The sequence below is a fragment of the Suncus etruscus genome, chromosome 4 (assembly GCF_024139225.1).
Source record: "Suncus etruscus isolate mSunEtr1 chromosome 4, mSunEtr1.pri.cur, whole genome shotgun sequence".
Lineage (NCBI taxonomy): Eukaryota > Metazoa > Chordata > Mammalia > Eulipotyphla > Soricidae > Suncus > Suncus etruscus.
This window is the reverse complement of record NC_064851.1, coordinates 44792531-44808800: the sequence shown is the minus strand read 5'-3', so window position 1 is coordinate 44808800 and position 16270 is coordinate 44792531. Positions and strand designations below refer to the sequence as shown.

Here is a 16270-nt window from a genome sequence, read left to right as displayed (position 1 = left end):
GGACTTTTGCATGCACTGGGAATATTTCTCTCCTCTTCCTTTGTAGGGTTCACTTCCAGCAGGGTTCTATTCAAAACAAAAAGAAAATCAAAGATGCCACATCCTATTTCTTGTTTTCTTGGCATTTATCACAAAAACAATTATAAATCTTGCTCATAATTTGTCTTCTCTAGATAGAATATAAGCTTCATGAAGTCAGGGAGTTTTATGCTTTGTTGATTTTTTTTTTTTTTTTTTTTTTTGGTTTTTGGGCCACACCCGGTAACGCTCAGGGGTTACTCCTGGCTATGCGCTCAGAAGTTGCTCCTGGCTTCTTGGGGGACCATATGGGATGCCGGGGGATCGAACCGCGGTCCGTCCAAGGCTAGCGCAGGGAAGGCAGGCACCTTACCTTTAGCGCCACCGCCCGGCCCTAGCTTTGTTGATTTTTTAATTCTGTACCTAGTATGGTCCTGGCAGGGCTGATGAATATTTATTAGGTGAATAAATGGATGAGAGAAGCAAGATTTTGTGGCTTTCTCAGAGCTGATATGAAATGGATATGTATAACATTAAAAAATGATAACCCAGAAGAAAAGCTGGTTTTTAAAAAGGCTCATAGACCCATCAAGGTGAGTACACTAATCTATTTTAATATCTGGAATCAGTAACCGTGCGTTTCCCTTTTACATATGGTTTGTATAGCTCCAACAGACCTGGGCTTGTTATTGTTTGTCTCCTCCTGTGGATTGTCTTTGACCCATGGACTATAAAGATAGAAAGTAAACACAATGATCAAGAGCTACAGGATGCTAGAAAGGAGAGGAGCCTGGTTTCCCTATGGCCCTGATATCTTTCCTAGTCTCTGGATCCATCAAGCTTGTGTACTCTACCTTCCCAAGTTGCTTTGCTTTGGGCTGTGCTCTGAGAAATAGCCTAGAGATCAGTAGCCTAGGCCTTTGACTCTTCTGAGTTTTCGTTTGTTGCCTTCCTCCTTCACTCCCTCTATTCTTCCCTCCCTCTTTCCTTTCCTCTCCCTCTCTCCCTCCTTTTATTCCTTAGCCCCAGCAAGCAAAATCAGTGGCTTAAGAGAAAGTTATTGGTATTGTACTGAATCTGCAGAAGAATTTAACTTTGGATTGAAAACAATCCAATTGAAAATAATTGGATGGGAGCTAAGTTTTCAATGACCTACTTTAATAGTATCCTAATGATCATTTCTTAAACCCAAGAAGTAACTAGATATTAATTGCTTTACATGTTATGAATTTATTTAATCTTCCTAACCATCTGCTTAGAGAAGTAGAATTATCATCTCCCTTTGACAGATGGGGCATGTAAATGAGTGGTTCACTTGTCCATAGTGACAGCACTATGACCATAGTGATAGTGGATGAGGATTCAGACCAGGGATTCAAACCAGGCAGGCTGTGGGCTACACATTTTCTGTGCTACTGAACTACCTAGTCTGTTCCTGGAACACATGAAGCATGCCTGCCTTGTAGGGTTTTGTATTTACTATCCACACTGCTCGGGATACTTTTCTTTCAGTTTTTCTCAGAATTCCCTCAACTCTGAATCCAGTATCACCTCATCTGAGAGCACTTCCCTCTCTAAAAACAACACCCTAGGGCAGGGGCAAGAGAGCTCAGTGGACAGAGAACATGATTTTGCATACAGGAGGCCTGGGTTCAATCTTATTGTATGGCTGATGGGAGTGACTGCCGGGCACCAAGCTGAGCGCTACAAGGGGTGACCCCACAATTCAAAATAATGATATATTTGTTGTCTGTATCTTCCATTGGAAGAACTCTGTGATCAGTGCTGTCAGTCGAGATGTTTTCATTGCTGTGTCTCAAACAAAGTCCCTGTGAATCAAGAGGCAGTGCCATGTGGAACTCGAAGTCTCCCTCTGTGGGGAGGTGGCTCTTACTTCTCTCATTTAAAAGTAATATAAAGGCCATGTGGCTAGGATTGGGCCAAGACTCCTGCTCCAGAAAGCACCATGGTGGTCTGCCTCGAACTCTGCCAAAGGGCCACCCCTTGGGAGTTTTCTCACATATGGGAACTTCCATGGAATGTTTTGCAATCTGTTTAATAGCTGATTGAACAGATTTTTTTTCTTCACTTAATATAAGTAGTTTTTAATAAAAAAAACTTTAAAATTTTGTTTTAGGCACTGTAGTTTACAATACTGTTAATGGAAGGGTTTCTCTTGCATGAAACATTCCAGCACCACACCCTCCTACAGAGTGTCCACTTTTGTCCACCACAGTCATGTGGACACCCCCACCTAATTTGGTCCCCCAACTCTGTGGTAAGTTTCTATTGTCTTTTGGGCATTTATTTTTTTTTCCTACTTTGCTTCTTTATTCTTACATATAAAAGAGATCATTCAATGCTTATCCCAGTCCTTTTGATTAACTTCACTTAACATGATATTCTTCAGATCCATCCATATAGCAGCAAATTACATGACAAAAAAATTTTTTTTTTTTTTTTTTTGGTTTTTGGGTCACACCCAACAGCGCTCAGGGGTTACTCCTGGCTTTATGCTCAGAAATTGCTCCTGGCAGGCTTGGGGGACCATTTGGAATGCCGGGATTCGAACCACTGTCCTTCTGCATGGAAGGCAAACACCTTACCTCCATGCTATCTCTCCGGTCCCAACTTAATTTTTCTTATGGCAGAATACTATTCAATTGTGTATATGTACCACTTTTTTTTTTTAAATCCAGTCATTTGTTCTTGGACACTTGGATTATTTCCAGATTTTGGCTATTGTAAGTAGTGCTGCAATGACTGAAGAAGTGCAAATGACTTTTTCAAATAGCATCAGACCTTGAGGAATGATGCTAAGAAGTGGAAATGTTAAATCATGTGGGAGTTCATTTTGTAGTTCTTGGTTCAAAAAGAGTCATCTAAAAGATTTCTTTACAGTTGTTGAGAGGATAAAATAAGAAATTGTGAAATGCACTGTTGGTGCCTAGTAGATGATAGTAGGCCTTTTGTGAAGAGAAGAAAGCAGCATACTTATTGCTGATAGAAAGGGGAAGGGGAAAATGTGTTGGAAACATGTGGCTCTCTCTTCCCTCCTCAAATAATTACAAATTTTTGGCAATGCTATTCATTAATTGTATCATGGTGGGATATTCCTGAGGCCTTTTGAATTCTTGGTTTTCTAATCAGTAAAATTAAAGGGTTGGAAGATATTTTTTTTTTATTTCTGACATTGAGTTGGATTTGCCTAGAAGATAGCATGGAGCAAATTATATATACAAAGTGTTAAGGAGAGTGTTCTCAAAGGAATGGAATCAATAAGAAGTAGCTCATGGAAGAGGTTAGAGGGAAGAAATGAGAGATTGAGGAGCAGAATAAAATAAACAGAATAAAAATAAACAGATTTGGAAAAATTTAGGCTTTGTCAGTGCTTACAGTGCTTGGGAGATGATTTATTGGATGAATACTTGTTGACGTCACTTGTGTATTAAAAATAGATACTGTAGTATCTGAGTATTTTATATACACTTAGGTTGTCAAGATGAATGTTTTTCTTGGAAAATGGCTTCTAGCATCATTAAGTCATTCCTGCTGGCCATTACATGGTTGTGTGCTCAAATTTCCACAAGTATATTTGAAATCTCATTTGATAGGTGGGATTCAGGATAAGGAATTACTCCATATAATTAATAATAATAATTAGTAATAAACTAAAATAAAATGAAGTAAGCACAAGACTTTCTCATTTAATCTTTTCATATTAGTGATGAAGAAATTTTTGTTTTGTTTTGTTTTGTGGCCACACCCAATAACGCTCAGGGGTTACTCCTGGCTACGCGCTCAGAAGTTGCTCTGGCTTGGGGGACCATATGGAATGCCGGGGGATTGAACCGCGGTTCGTCCTAGGCTAGCGCTGGCAAGGCAGGCACTTTACCTCTAGTGCCACCGCGCTGGCCCCAGTGATGAAGAAATTAAGACCTAGAATGAAGTGACTTGTCTAAACTTGTAAAATATGTGGATGATAGAACTTTGCTTCTGATTTTTCTGAAGCTGCCTGAGGAATAGGTTATTCCTTATACACAACTCTTACTTTTGGTTTATTATTTCTTATGGAAAAGTGTTCTAATTTTCATTCTTTTCTGCTCAGTACTCACGGTTATTTTTGCTGTACCCAGTATGTTATCATCTTTCTGGGTTTATTGCATGCCCAGTGGTGAGCTGAATATACAGTGAACTGACTATTGAATAAGCCTACCTGGAAGGAAAGAATTAACTAAAGATGTTCTTGCAGAGTTGACTTGCAGAATATCTCAGGCCTTCAAGTTGAATATTGAAAGCATCAGAGACTTCCTTATGGAGTAATGCTTATGCTAAGTCCTGATGATGTTAGATGTTAGATGATGACCTTGTGAAGGGAGCTATGGTGGGCCATTGATTACTAGCCTGTTTTTTTTCCTATAAGCAAGAACTTGGCCCTTTTGTAGGACTGAGTTGAAGCTTATGTATATATCAGATCTAATAGAGTAGGCAATGTCCAGTTGCTACTGAAAGGTAATTCCCTGTACCCTGGGTGCTTTCAGTTTCCTCTTAATACAGCACTTAGGGAAATCCTGAGGAAGGCCAATCTTCTTCCTTAAACCCCTTCTAAAAATTTCTTTCTTTTTCCCTTGGGAATGGCAGCTATGTGCCCTCTAAGGTCAGAGTTCTGGAGTTGTCATTTCATCTGTAATGTCATTCATATCTTATCAGTTTTGGGACAGTTACCAGCAGTGCTCATGGTGTGTTGCCTGAGGGTTGCTCTGGCTGTGCAGTGGAGACCATGTGGGGCCAAGAATCAATCTAGACCTCCCACATGCAAGGCATGTGCTGTAATCCTTTGAGTTCTCTCCCTGGCCTCTAACTTGACTTTTTAAACCTCTGTTATCTTTCATAGTAAGGGTATTTCCATTTAGAGTTCTTATCATGGTATATAATGACATATTTGTGATTATTTTTCTCCATCAAATTAATTTTTTTTAGCTTTGGGACCACATCTGGCAGTATTTATGGACTATCTACATCAGTCCTTAGGGAACCATGTGGTGTTGGGGAACTACCTGGCCTCCCAAATATAAGGCATAAACATACCCTGTTGAACTATTGGTCCTATCCCACTCAATTTTTGTGTTTGTTTTTTTTTGGACTCTATATGAGGGTGTTCGAAGTTCTATATTTGAGAGATATATATTTCTATACTATATATACGTATATATATAATATATATTTCTATATATATACACAATTTCTATACTGCCTGGCAGTGTTAGGGCATCCTTTGTGGTACTGGGGATTGAACCTGGGTTGGCCATGTGCAAGTTAACACTAGTGCTTGTGCTCTCTCTGGTCCTCTCTCCAAAATTTAACATGACTTTTTGTTGGTTGGTTTGTTTGGCTTTCTTTTTTTTTTTTTTTTTTTTTTGGTTTTTGGGCCACACCCGGTAACGCTCAGGGGTTACTCCTGGCTATGGGCTCAGAAGTTGCTCCTGGCTTGAGGGACTATATGGGACGCCGGGGGATCGAACCATGGTCCGTCCAAGGCTAGCTCGGGCAAGGCAGGCACCTTACCTCTAGCACCACCGCCCGGCCCCTGTTTGGTTTTCTATTGATTGACATGGAATGAACCATGAATAACAATTTATTAAACTAAGAAACAAAGCCTAGAAAATTAAATACTTGGTTTATTGACTACTTTTATATATACATATATATGCATATATATATGTATATATAAAACTAGAATATAAGCCCTATGAAGGCAAGATTTAGTGTACTTTTTTTTTACTGTTATATCTTGGCATCTTCAGCAATGCCTGACAGATAGTAGTAAATATTTGTTGAATACGGACTGTGCTTGGATGGGAGTCTAGAGATCTCTTATCCAGATTCATGAGTTTCCTCCTCCTTCTGCCAAATCTGTCTGAAGGTGGGGATTTGTATGATTCAGTTTCTCTCTGTAGCAGGGAAATCTGAGAGTTAGTGTTGTGACTCAGGAAGGTGGCTTTGCTTTCTCTGTGTCCAGGTCTTAAAGGGCATCCAAATGTCATCAGACAAACAACAGTATCTCTTCTACATCCTGCACGCCCCCCTGTAGAGACTGCCAAGTGAGATATTACTGATGTCATCTATCCTGCTTTTTTTCAAAGTATCCTGAATAACATGTTGAGCTATAGCAGTCCTTCTACCAGCTTTTATTTAACGGTTTGCTAAATATAATGGTGTATGTCTCTAAAAAATTTCACTTAGGCCCAGAACTAGAACAGGAATGTAAGGGACATGCCTTGCATGCGGCTTGCCTAACTTCTACTTCTGCCACCACATTGTTTCACCAAGCATGATCTGCTAAGGGTGATCCCTGAGTGCAGCTGGGTGTGACACAAACTTTCATATTTTTATCAGTCATTCAGGTGTCAATTATTGAAGTTAGGGAAGAAATTTTATTTATTTTATTCTTCTCAATATCTCTCTTTCGTCTTTTTCTTTAAATTTGTCCATCATTTTTCTGAATATTCTGAATATTACTGAATAATCTTACCATTAGGTATGACACTTTGTTTCACCTTTCCCTTTGCATTTTCTTTTTTTTTTTTTTTCTTTTCTTTTTTTTTTTTTTTTTTTTTGGTTTTTGGGCCACACCCAGCAGTGCTCAGGGGTTACTCCTGGCTGTCTGCTCAGAAATAGCTCCTGGCAGGCACGGGGGACCATATGGGACACCAGGATTCGAACCAACCACCTTAGGTTCTGGATCGGCTGCTTGCAAGGCAAGTACCGCTGTGCTATCTCTCCGGGCCCCTCCCTTTGCATTTTCAAATCACACACACACACACACACACACACACACACACACACACACACACACACACACACACACACACACATACACACACACACACACACACACACACACACACACACACACACACACGGAGAAACGGATTAAGGAATTCCAACACGTAAGACTTCAGCCCATTTTCCTGAAAATCTGAGCATTTATTCAGAAGGAAGAGACCACACCCAGATCAGGTGGTCTAAACACCAATCCAAGATGCTATATTGAAAGCTGTTTCTGACCAATGAGTAACAAGGCATATCGTGATTGGGATGGGATCCCATAACTCATTTAATCCCACATTGAGTCATACAGCATCACCAAGGAAAGTTTATTTATTATAGCTGCCACCCGCAGTCCTGATGTCAAGCCACAGTTTGTGGTCAGTAATGATTTGTGTAGAAGGTACATGTCAACAGGAAAGTACTAGTTTCTATTCTGTGTCCAGAAACTGAAATATCGAGGTGGAGAAAATGGTAGTAGATCTAGAGCTGGAAAGTAGAGAGGTAATAACAGAAAGATCATTCTCATCTTGAATTTGTCTCATTGTTCTGAAGAATGCTGGTTCTGCGGGTTGCTGTCTTCTTAATCAACTAAGGCATGCTAACCATTTTCAATGTCAGAGACCATATATCTATTTTGGCATGCTAGTTTAATAATTGAGAAATGGATAAATGCTGAGCTAATTATTAGTTCTGATCTTATATACTCATATATGTTGCTGATTTTATTAACTGAAAAGCTAGTCATTTTTCTACTGTGTTTCAGTCTCTTTCATGTTTCTCTTCAAAATAGAGCCTTATATGTGAATCTAATATGAGTTTATTTCCTGGCACCCCAGATGTTCCCTAGCTCACCCGAAGTGATCCTTGAAAGAAGATTCAGGAGTAAATCTTGAACACTGCCAGGTGTGGATAAAAATAATTTTTTTTAGGAACTGGAGAGCTAAGGCCCTTGCCTTGCATGTGCTGTTCCTACTCTGATTCCTGGTTATCCATATATTCCCCCCTCATCTGACTGGAGTTATCCCTGAGAGCAGAGCCAGGAGTAAACCCTGAATTGGGTATAGCTGGAAAACAACAAAATCCTATTTAGCGTTTAGAGGTAGCTCTCAGGGCTATAGTGCATGCTTTGCTTCAGGTTCCTCTGGTTTGATCACTACTTTGTCCTTTGAATATTTCTGGATGTAGTCCTGGACCCAAATAAAAATGTTAACTCAGGGAAAACTATTTCCAATCAGTTATTTTCCATTTTCAGGTTTTTGTGTTTGTTTTGGTGCTGGCTATTAAACCTAGGGCTTGTGCAGTAGGTGTCCTTGTCACAGAGCAAGATTTCCAGCCCAAGTTTAGTCTTTGTTGTTTCTGTTTGGGGCCTTATCTGATGTGCTCAGGGGCTATCTCTGGCTCTGTGCTTAGGGCTCACTCTTAGCAGTGCTCTGAGGTCTCTGTGGGGCTCCAGGGATTTAATCAGGGTTGGCTGTGTGTAAGGCAAATGTCTTACTCCCTGCAATGTCTCTCAAACCCCTTAACCCATAATTTTAGTTTAATCCAAGGGTGTGTGCTCTGTTTGGATACTTGGCAATATGCGTGTCTTTGTTTGGTATGGGGAGGAGTAGCCTGCTCAGCTGAATAGCTCTGAAATAGTGGAATGCTGAAATGAAATAATCAGTTACATTAAGAAAATCTTGTTTTGTAGTTTCTTTAAGTTCTTACTCAGAACATAGTATCTGTTCATTGTGGATCTGCTCTCCTAGCATTGCTCAGAGGGATTGTAAGGATATAACTTAGGTTGGTTCACATGCAAGGCAAAGGCCCTACCTTCTCAGGCCCCTCCATTCTTTTTTTCAAATGGAATTTTAGTTTGAAATTTGGGCAAAATAACGTTTACACAGTTGCCCCAAATTGTGCTTTCTGGATCTCAGAGCACCCTCTGTCTTTTTTACTTCAGAAAGTCCAAAGAGATTTTGTGTGGTCAGAAATCTAGGGTGCTGAGTTTCAGGTCTTTTGTAAGCTGAGTATGATATAACCATAGAAGATAAAGAGGAGTTTGTATTTCTCTTGTTTTATTTTAAATTATAACTTGGGAAGACTTCATTTGCCCAGCACTCTTTTAATCAGGAAACTGATCTCGTAGTCGTGTGCTCGGGCGCTGATGTGAGTGAATCTTGGCAAACTCTGGAATTCCACTGCTGGGAAGGGTACGCTCGACTCTATTCTCCTCGGCCTTAGGATCCTGTCACCACATTTGGAAGATTAGACAAAAGTTCTCAGCCGTTTATTTTCTTTTTGAACAAGTTACATTATGGAGGGACTTTTAAGCTAAAAGAAGAAAAGCTGCCTCTTTGTTCGAGAAGCTACACTGTTGTCGTTTCAACTTGTCTTGGACTTCCTCGGAGATGTTTTAAGATCCGGTGTAAACTTGCTGTGGTTTGCCTTTGGGCATCAAACTGTTTAGCTTGGCCCTGTTCTATCTGTAATTGCTGCATTTTAATAATTGCCCAATATTCTTGTCAGCAATTTGCAGGCTATATTTTTAATAGAACCATTTGCCCTTCTTTTCCACAGGTTCATTCAGACCCAATTTAAACCCCTATATTAGCACACAGAGTCCCACGGACTCTGACCAGCTGTGCAGAAGGTGACATTAGCTCATTAAATATCCCCACAAGTCTCCTGCTGGTTGTGCTTTATGTGTTCCATAAAATTCCTTTGGGAAGCCTGTGATCTCAGAGATCTCAGGTGATCAGGCGTGTTCTATCACTTTGCTTTATAAAACTTGCTCTGTGTTTGGTGAAAGTTGTGAATTCTTTTAGAGAGATTTTTGATTCCCTCATCAGTCCTCTGGGAAAATTCTATGCTTTGGGGGGAAATAAAAGCAGGCAAAATTTCTTCTGTTGGAGTGTGTGTGTGTCTGGAATTGAACCCAGGTTTGTCTGTGAAATATGTACTTTTACCACAGAGCCACATCCTGAGTCCTAGGAGTTGACTTTTTGTTATTGCTTTTGGGTCATGCCTTCCATTCCTCAGGGGTTACTCCTGGCTTTTTACTCAGAGATCCCTTGGACCAGGGATCAAGCCTGGATTGGCCATGTGCAAGGTCAATAAGGCCTTATAAGACGTTTTACTCACTCTGCAGCCCTCACTGTAGTTGACTTAAGTGAACAGAAGAAATATCCTTATGGAATATGGAATATGGCAATATAGAATCATGGCAAATGAAATGCAGGATTTCAAAAAGTTATTGAAATCTTAGCTTATAATATTTTTCTGTGGTCTAGTTGTTTTTGCTTTGTTTGTTTGTTTATTTTATCAACTTGATCATCCTGTGTCTAAGCTTAGCTGGCACTTTTCTTCCTTTTAGTTGTTCTACTCCTTACCTTCTTTTCCCAGCACAAAATTTGTGCCAGAAAACCCAAACTCAGCTTATACTCGGGTCATACAGGTTATTTGACTCATTGCACGCGAATGGAATCAAATGCACGTAGTCTCTAGTCATCTTCTGCCATCTGCTAGAGGTGGCGGTGCTTCAGCTCAGTCTACAAGTCGAAGCTGAGCTAAAGAGGTGGGTGGCTGAAATGAACTGGATGACACCGAACTATTTAACCCACAATATTTTGCGCTTTGTATGATACTGACAGCAGTGATGATGATATCTGCGAACTCAGTGATGATGACAATATCTATGCTGATACCCTCATATCAGATACAGCTGAAGCTCTGTTTGAATATATAGATGAGGAGGAGGAATCCAGTTTTGAAGGATTTTAACCTTTGTGATTTAGCTTGATTACCTGTTAAGCTATGGTTTTTTGCACTTTATTTAAAATTTAAAATATTGTTGCTAGTTTACAGGTTTTTTTTAGCAATAAATATTGACAAACATTTAACCTACTGATTCCTCAATTATTGTAATTGTTTTGGGTATATATTTTTATGTTTGAAATGTACTAGTGGCTGCTGCATTTCCCACCTTGGCTTATACTCGAGTCACTAAGTTTTCCCAGGTTTTAGGGTAAAATTGGGGGAGGGGTCAGCTTATACTTGGGTTGGCTTATACTTGAGTATATCGGCGTTTATTTTGCACTAAACAAGGTTGAACTGACTTTACAGTAGTTTAGAACTCCATAAATAACAGTACTCATAACCCATTAGTTTATAACTCAAAGGGATGGACAAATGTTTATGATAACATTTATACTTGTATGTTATGTTAGGTACTATTGAAGCATTATGCAGTTTTGGTGAGAGGCTGGCAGTATTTCTGGCTTATTCCTGGCTCTGTTTTCAGGGATTACTCCTGAAACTATGTACAGAGTCACTCATTTTGGGGCTTAGAGTGTCAAGTGTGGTATCGGGGATTGAGCCAGGGTTAGCCATATGCAAGAACCTTAATCCCTGTACTATGTCTGTGGTCTCTGTTAAAGTTTAGGGTAGTTAGCCACATATATTTAACATGCATTTAGTTCTCACAGCAGCCCATGAGGTAGACTCATGCACACATATTTATCTGCTCAATGTGCATTTGACAGGTGGAAGAGTGAATTTATATCTCGGTTGAATTTTAACTACCATTACAATGCATGATCTTTTCATTCTAGTCACTAATATATAGCAACATTGAGGCACAGTGCTTCCTGCATGCATAATTTAGTTTTAAAACATGTCTAAATAATATTTTAGAAATTACTTTATTTCTTAATATGCCATATTTGTATATGATACAATACTGAATTGGAAATACAGTGAAAAGGCTTACAGTTTTTGCAATTGCTATTCCCCATTCACCCAATTTTTCTCTTTATAGGCAGTTACTATCATAAGGAGCTATTAAAATAAATTTTTCTTAATAATGATGTAGTGAACCAAGACAATGTCATAAGAAATTTATTTTTTGCCTTTGTTTTATGTTTTTGTATTGTATCTAAAGTATGCACACTGTCACTGAGCTTTTGAGCTGGTAGATGGTATTTACTGAACAGGGGTAAAAGGCTATAATTTGAACAGCTTGTTTAGATGGTGCAATGGAACTTCATGACCCTCCCTTGTCCAGGCTTAGATTAGGAAGGTTTTTACTCATTTATCCAGTTTTTGGGTCACTTTTTATTCCTGAGGAGAAGGAATCATACCATTACATAATGCCTGGAACACAGACAATGCTCAATAAATATTTGTTAAATTGAACAACTATTATGGACTGTGCCAGACTCTCTCTCTCTCTCTCTCTCTCTCTCTCTCTCGCTCACTCGCTCGCTGTGTGTGTGTGTGTGTGTGTGTGTGTGTGTGTGTGTGTGTGTGTGTGTGTGTGTACGCTTGTGTGTCTAGGATTTGAAATAGATTTTGGAATGGCCAAATGAGTAGGTCATAGGTGGAATACTACCAGCACAAAACTTCAAGACAGGAAAATGTTATTTAGTAATGAGATAGTCTCAGAGATAGAGATAGGGAAACTTCTGTTAAAATGTTGGCCAACCATTGAAATAGTAATCTTTCATCTTTTCATGGTTCTTTGTTTTTTTCAGAGTGATTATAACTATTTATCGCAGCTAGAATTACTTGTGATAGCTCTGTTGTAATATTAGATTGAGTTTCTAGCAATGTTTACCTCCTGACATTAGGAAATTCATGTATCAAGAGACTTCAGTGCCACCCCATAACTGATGATGTTATATTATTTTCTGCTATAGTTCTGAATTTTTTATATAACACCAACAATTTTTTGTTTGTTTTTTGGACCACACCCGATGACACTCAGGGGTTATGCCTGGCTATGCACTGAGAAATTGCTCCTGGCTTGAGGGACCATATGGGACACTGGGGGATAAAACTGCTGTCTGTCCTAGGTTAGCGCATACAAGGCAAACACCCTATGGCTTGTGCCACCGCTCCCACCCCAACACTAACAATTTTTACATGTCAGGAACAAGCTTCCCTTTTCAAAAGTATTAGCTATAAACATCTTATTAGGTAATTACCAATCCCACTGTGGTTAGCTTTATGTCTATATTGGCATCTTGGAAGATGTGTTTATCTTACCTTTCGGAAATTATTCATTTCACTTTAATGCGTATTGGTTTATTTTTTCTTTGTTTTTTTTGTTTTTTGTTTTTGAGTCACACCTGGCAGCGCTCAGGGGTTACTCCTGGCTGTATGCTCAGAAATCGCTCCTGGCAAGCTCAGGGGACCATATGGGATGCTGGGATTTGAACCATCGACCTTCTACATGAAAGGCAAACGCCTTACCTCCATGCTATCTCTCCGGTCCCGCGTTTTGTTTTATTAAAAGAAGTTTCTACAATAACTTTTCTCTGTCAAATGTGTTTTTACAGGTAATTTGAAAATTGGAAAGAGGCATTTAGCCATTTCTGATTTGTGAAGATTGTCTGTGATCCAGTCACTGAACATTACCCATTTGTTCAGGAAAGGAAAATGGCTTCTCATCTTGTGGTTGCTGTATTTGCCTTGATGAGCTCCTTTCTCACCACCGCAGGTAAGTTGTATAAGATAAGTTGCACTCTTTTACTTTCTTTTGAACATTTTTTTTTTGCCTCAGTCTCTTGGGTTTGGAAAATAGTTAGGATATGTGCTATTTATGTAGAAGTAGAATTTTTATGTTCTAACAGGAAATAAAACAGTTGTTTGCTCTGCAAATACATAATATATTTGATCCCTTTTTTCCTTTTAGACACTGTGGTTTGCAATATTGTTACTGAAAAAGTATCATGCATATCACTTTATCTCCTTTTAGCACTCAGTTCTTGTCCGAGTGATCATTTCCAACTATCATTGTCAGAGTGGTCCCTTCTTTGCCCTAACTTCTATTTGTGAGACTCTTCCTACTATGGGCTGGTCCTCATAGTCCTTGTCTTTATTGTGTCTGGATATTATTACCATACTATAAAATACCTGTTTTAGATGTGCAGCTAGGAAGCCAAGAGCATATAGGGAGTGAGCTGAGTTTCCATAGTAGGAGTTGATTCACTCCAGAAACCCAGGTTTAACTGGGTTTTTGGTGAAACTATTTCCATTTCTGCTTTTGGATTATGGTGAAAGAAGCAGAAGGATGGGAGCTGTGCCCCAGAGTTATTGTTGCTTTGACAAATGTGTCTTCCTTTCTTCTCTTCTTCCTCAATCTACACCTCTAAGCAGGTGAATAAGAGCTAGAAATGATATCAGTATTGGCACTTATCTTTTATAACCCACCTAAGAAAACTGGAAAGGTGTTTGTTTCTGGTGTCAGGCCCAAACCTAGGGTTTCACACATACAAGATTATTGCTACTGTTGGACCAGGTCCCTAGTCCAAAGCTTTCACTATAGAGAATATTTTTTGCTACACATCATTTAAAAATATCAACTTCTGCCTCTGAAGCTTTGCCATAGCTAGAGAGAGCTGTGCTCTCAGGATCCCGAATAATGAGAAAAAAGCACAGCTGATGCAGGGAATTGGTTTGTTTGGAAGGAATGAAACGTGTCTGCATGACAGACCCCTCATGCTTGGCCAGAGAGGTGTTGCTGGGATGCAGTTTGCAGAAGTGCTCCAGCTGCCATGCCAGCTAGAATTCCAGGTACAATTTATAAGGAAATGGAGCTGTTCATAGTTATTTTCCTGCCAAGATAACTATGACTGCTTTGTGCTCATGAGACATGAGTGGAAATATCAGTTAATATTTCGTTTCTAATAGGATAGGATAATAGCCAGGGGTAGCAGGGGACTAATGATAATATCATGTTTATAATTTTCAAAGTACTTTTATAACTACAATTTTATTTGACCTCATAATAGTTCCTGGGGGCAGGCAGGTATTGTTTTCTAGTATGTAGGGTATTAGTGAGACTTAGAGACTGAAACTCCTGATTGAACTCAGCATGCTTCTGCAGGCAAACTAGAATTAGTTTCAGCCCAGCATTCTATTGTACATCTATCAGTTCATTTAATCCTTCTACAAATCCAACTGAGGTGAATATTTATCAAGACCTACTTGGGCTTTAAACATGCAGAACATGTTCTTATCCCTTTGAGCCATATCCTTAGCATTATGATATTTTTTCTGTAATCATGTAACCATTCTTGCTCCTATATTTATTTAACAAATGAATAAATGGAAGCTTAGGGAAGAAAAAGGGACCATCTTTTTGTTTTATTTTGTTTGGGGCCACTTCTGGCTGTGCTTAAAGGGCTTGGCATTTAGAAATGACTCCTGGCAGACTCAGGGGATTATATGGGGTAATGTAGCTAAAACTTAGGTCAGCCATGTGCAAGGCCAATGCACGATGTGCAGGGCTATCACTCTGGCTCCCACCCCAAAAAGGAACTATCTTGTGAGAGACAAATATTTGTCTTGTTTTGAGGTCATATCTGCTTGGGTTTTTTTTTTTTTTTTTTTAGCTCCTTTGCCTGTCTTTGTAGTTAGCTGCTTTGCTTGCTGGGTTCCTGAAGCATGTGAGTTATAATGATCTGTTTTATAAACGCTGATCAGCAATGCTATTAGGACAAAGCTATCTGTACTCATCTGTTTAAAGGTTCAGTTGTTCAAAGATTATTATGCTTCGCACAGTTGACAATTATGTATGTAGAAAACTAGATTCTTTCTGTACGTGTATATATTTATTTTTGAGTTACTGGGGATCAAAACCATAGCATTATACATATAAGCTATATGTATTTCCACAGAGCTGTATGCCAGGCTCTGGACTTTGTTTAGCTTGTTTGCTTTCACCAATGTTGTCATATTCTGGGACAACTTTAAATTGCAGATAGAGCTGGATGGTGTCTTTAAAAGTGTCCAGGAAAGGTTCCAAAGTGTGACCTTCCTTCAAGTATCACTCAACACTCTCACATATGGGCACCAGAAGATTGGCCTAGCCTGAACCCCATTCATATAAGCCACTTTTTAAAAATTTTCTTCAGAAAGTTCCCTGAATATAATTTAATATGGAGTCTGGCATGATCATCATTTTTAGGCTCTGAAAGAATGCTATAAATCAGGTGGAATTCTAAAGGGAGTAAATACTCCTTGACTGGCAGGATGTTCCTTCCAAGGGCTGCAAAAGGTGTGTTGGGAGCCGAAGTCCAGCTATTCTCCTGCCCAGTGCTGCCAAATCCTAGAAATAGTAGGAAAAAATATCTAGAGTGGAATGTGGAAAATCTTACCACTTTCAAAGGAAAGCTTTCATTTTATTTTTTCAGTGCCAGGGATCACACTCAGGGCCTCATACATATGAGATGTGTGCTGAATCACTTGAACTGTGTCCTCAATCAGGAAACTGTTGATTGAAAAGAAACAAACAAAAAACTCCCACTTTCCTACCAAAAACAAAAACAAAAAACAGATCTGAGAGATAGCTCAGAATATTTCCAGAAATTTAAAAAAAGAACAAAAGTTTGAAGGGCTGGGGTGCATGCCTTCCAGGTAGAAAACCCAAGGTCAG

The 16270-nt window shown here is 39.3% G+C and overlaps 1 protein-coding gene across 1 annotated transcript in view; it reads left to right on the top strand.

Moving 5' to 3' along the window:
* The first annotated feature begins 13205 nt into the window (after nucleotides 1-13205).
* The window catches only part of TGFBR3 (transforming growth factor beta receptor 3), a 173588-nt gene continuing 170523 nt past the window's right edge, over nucleotides 13206-16270 (top strand). Inside the window, exon 1 of the mRNA XM_049772193.1 lies at nucleotides 13206-13330. Coding sequence (XP_049628150.1) covers nucleotides 13270-13330 — 61 coding nt within the window. The 5' untranslated portion in view covers nucleotides 13206-13269. The remainder of the gene's footprint in view (nucleotides 13331-16270) is intronic.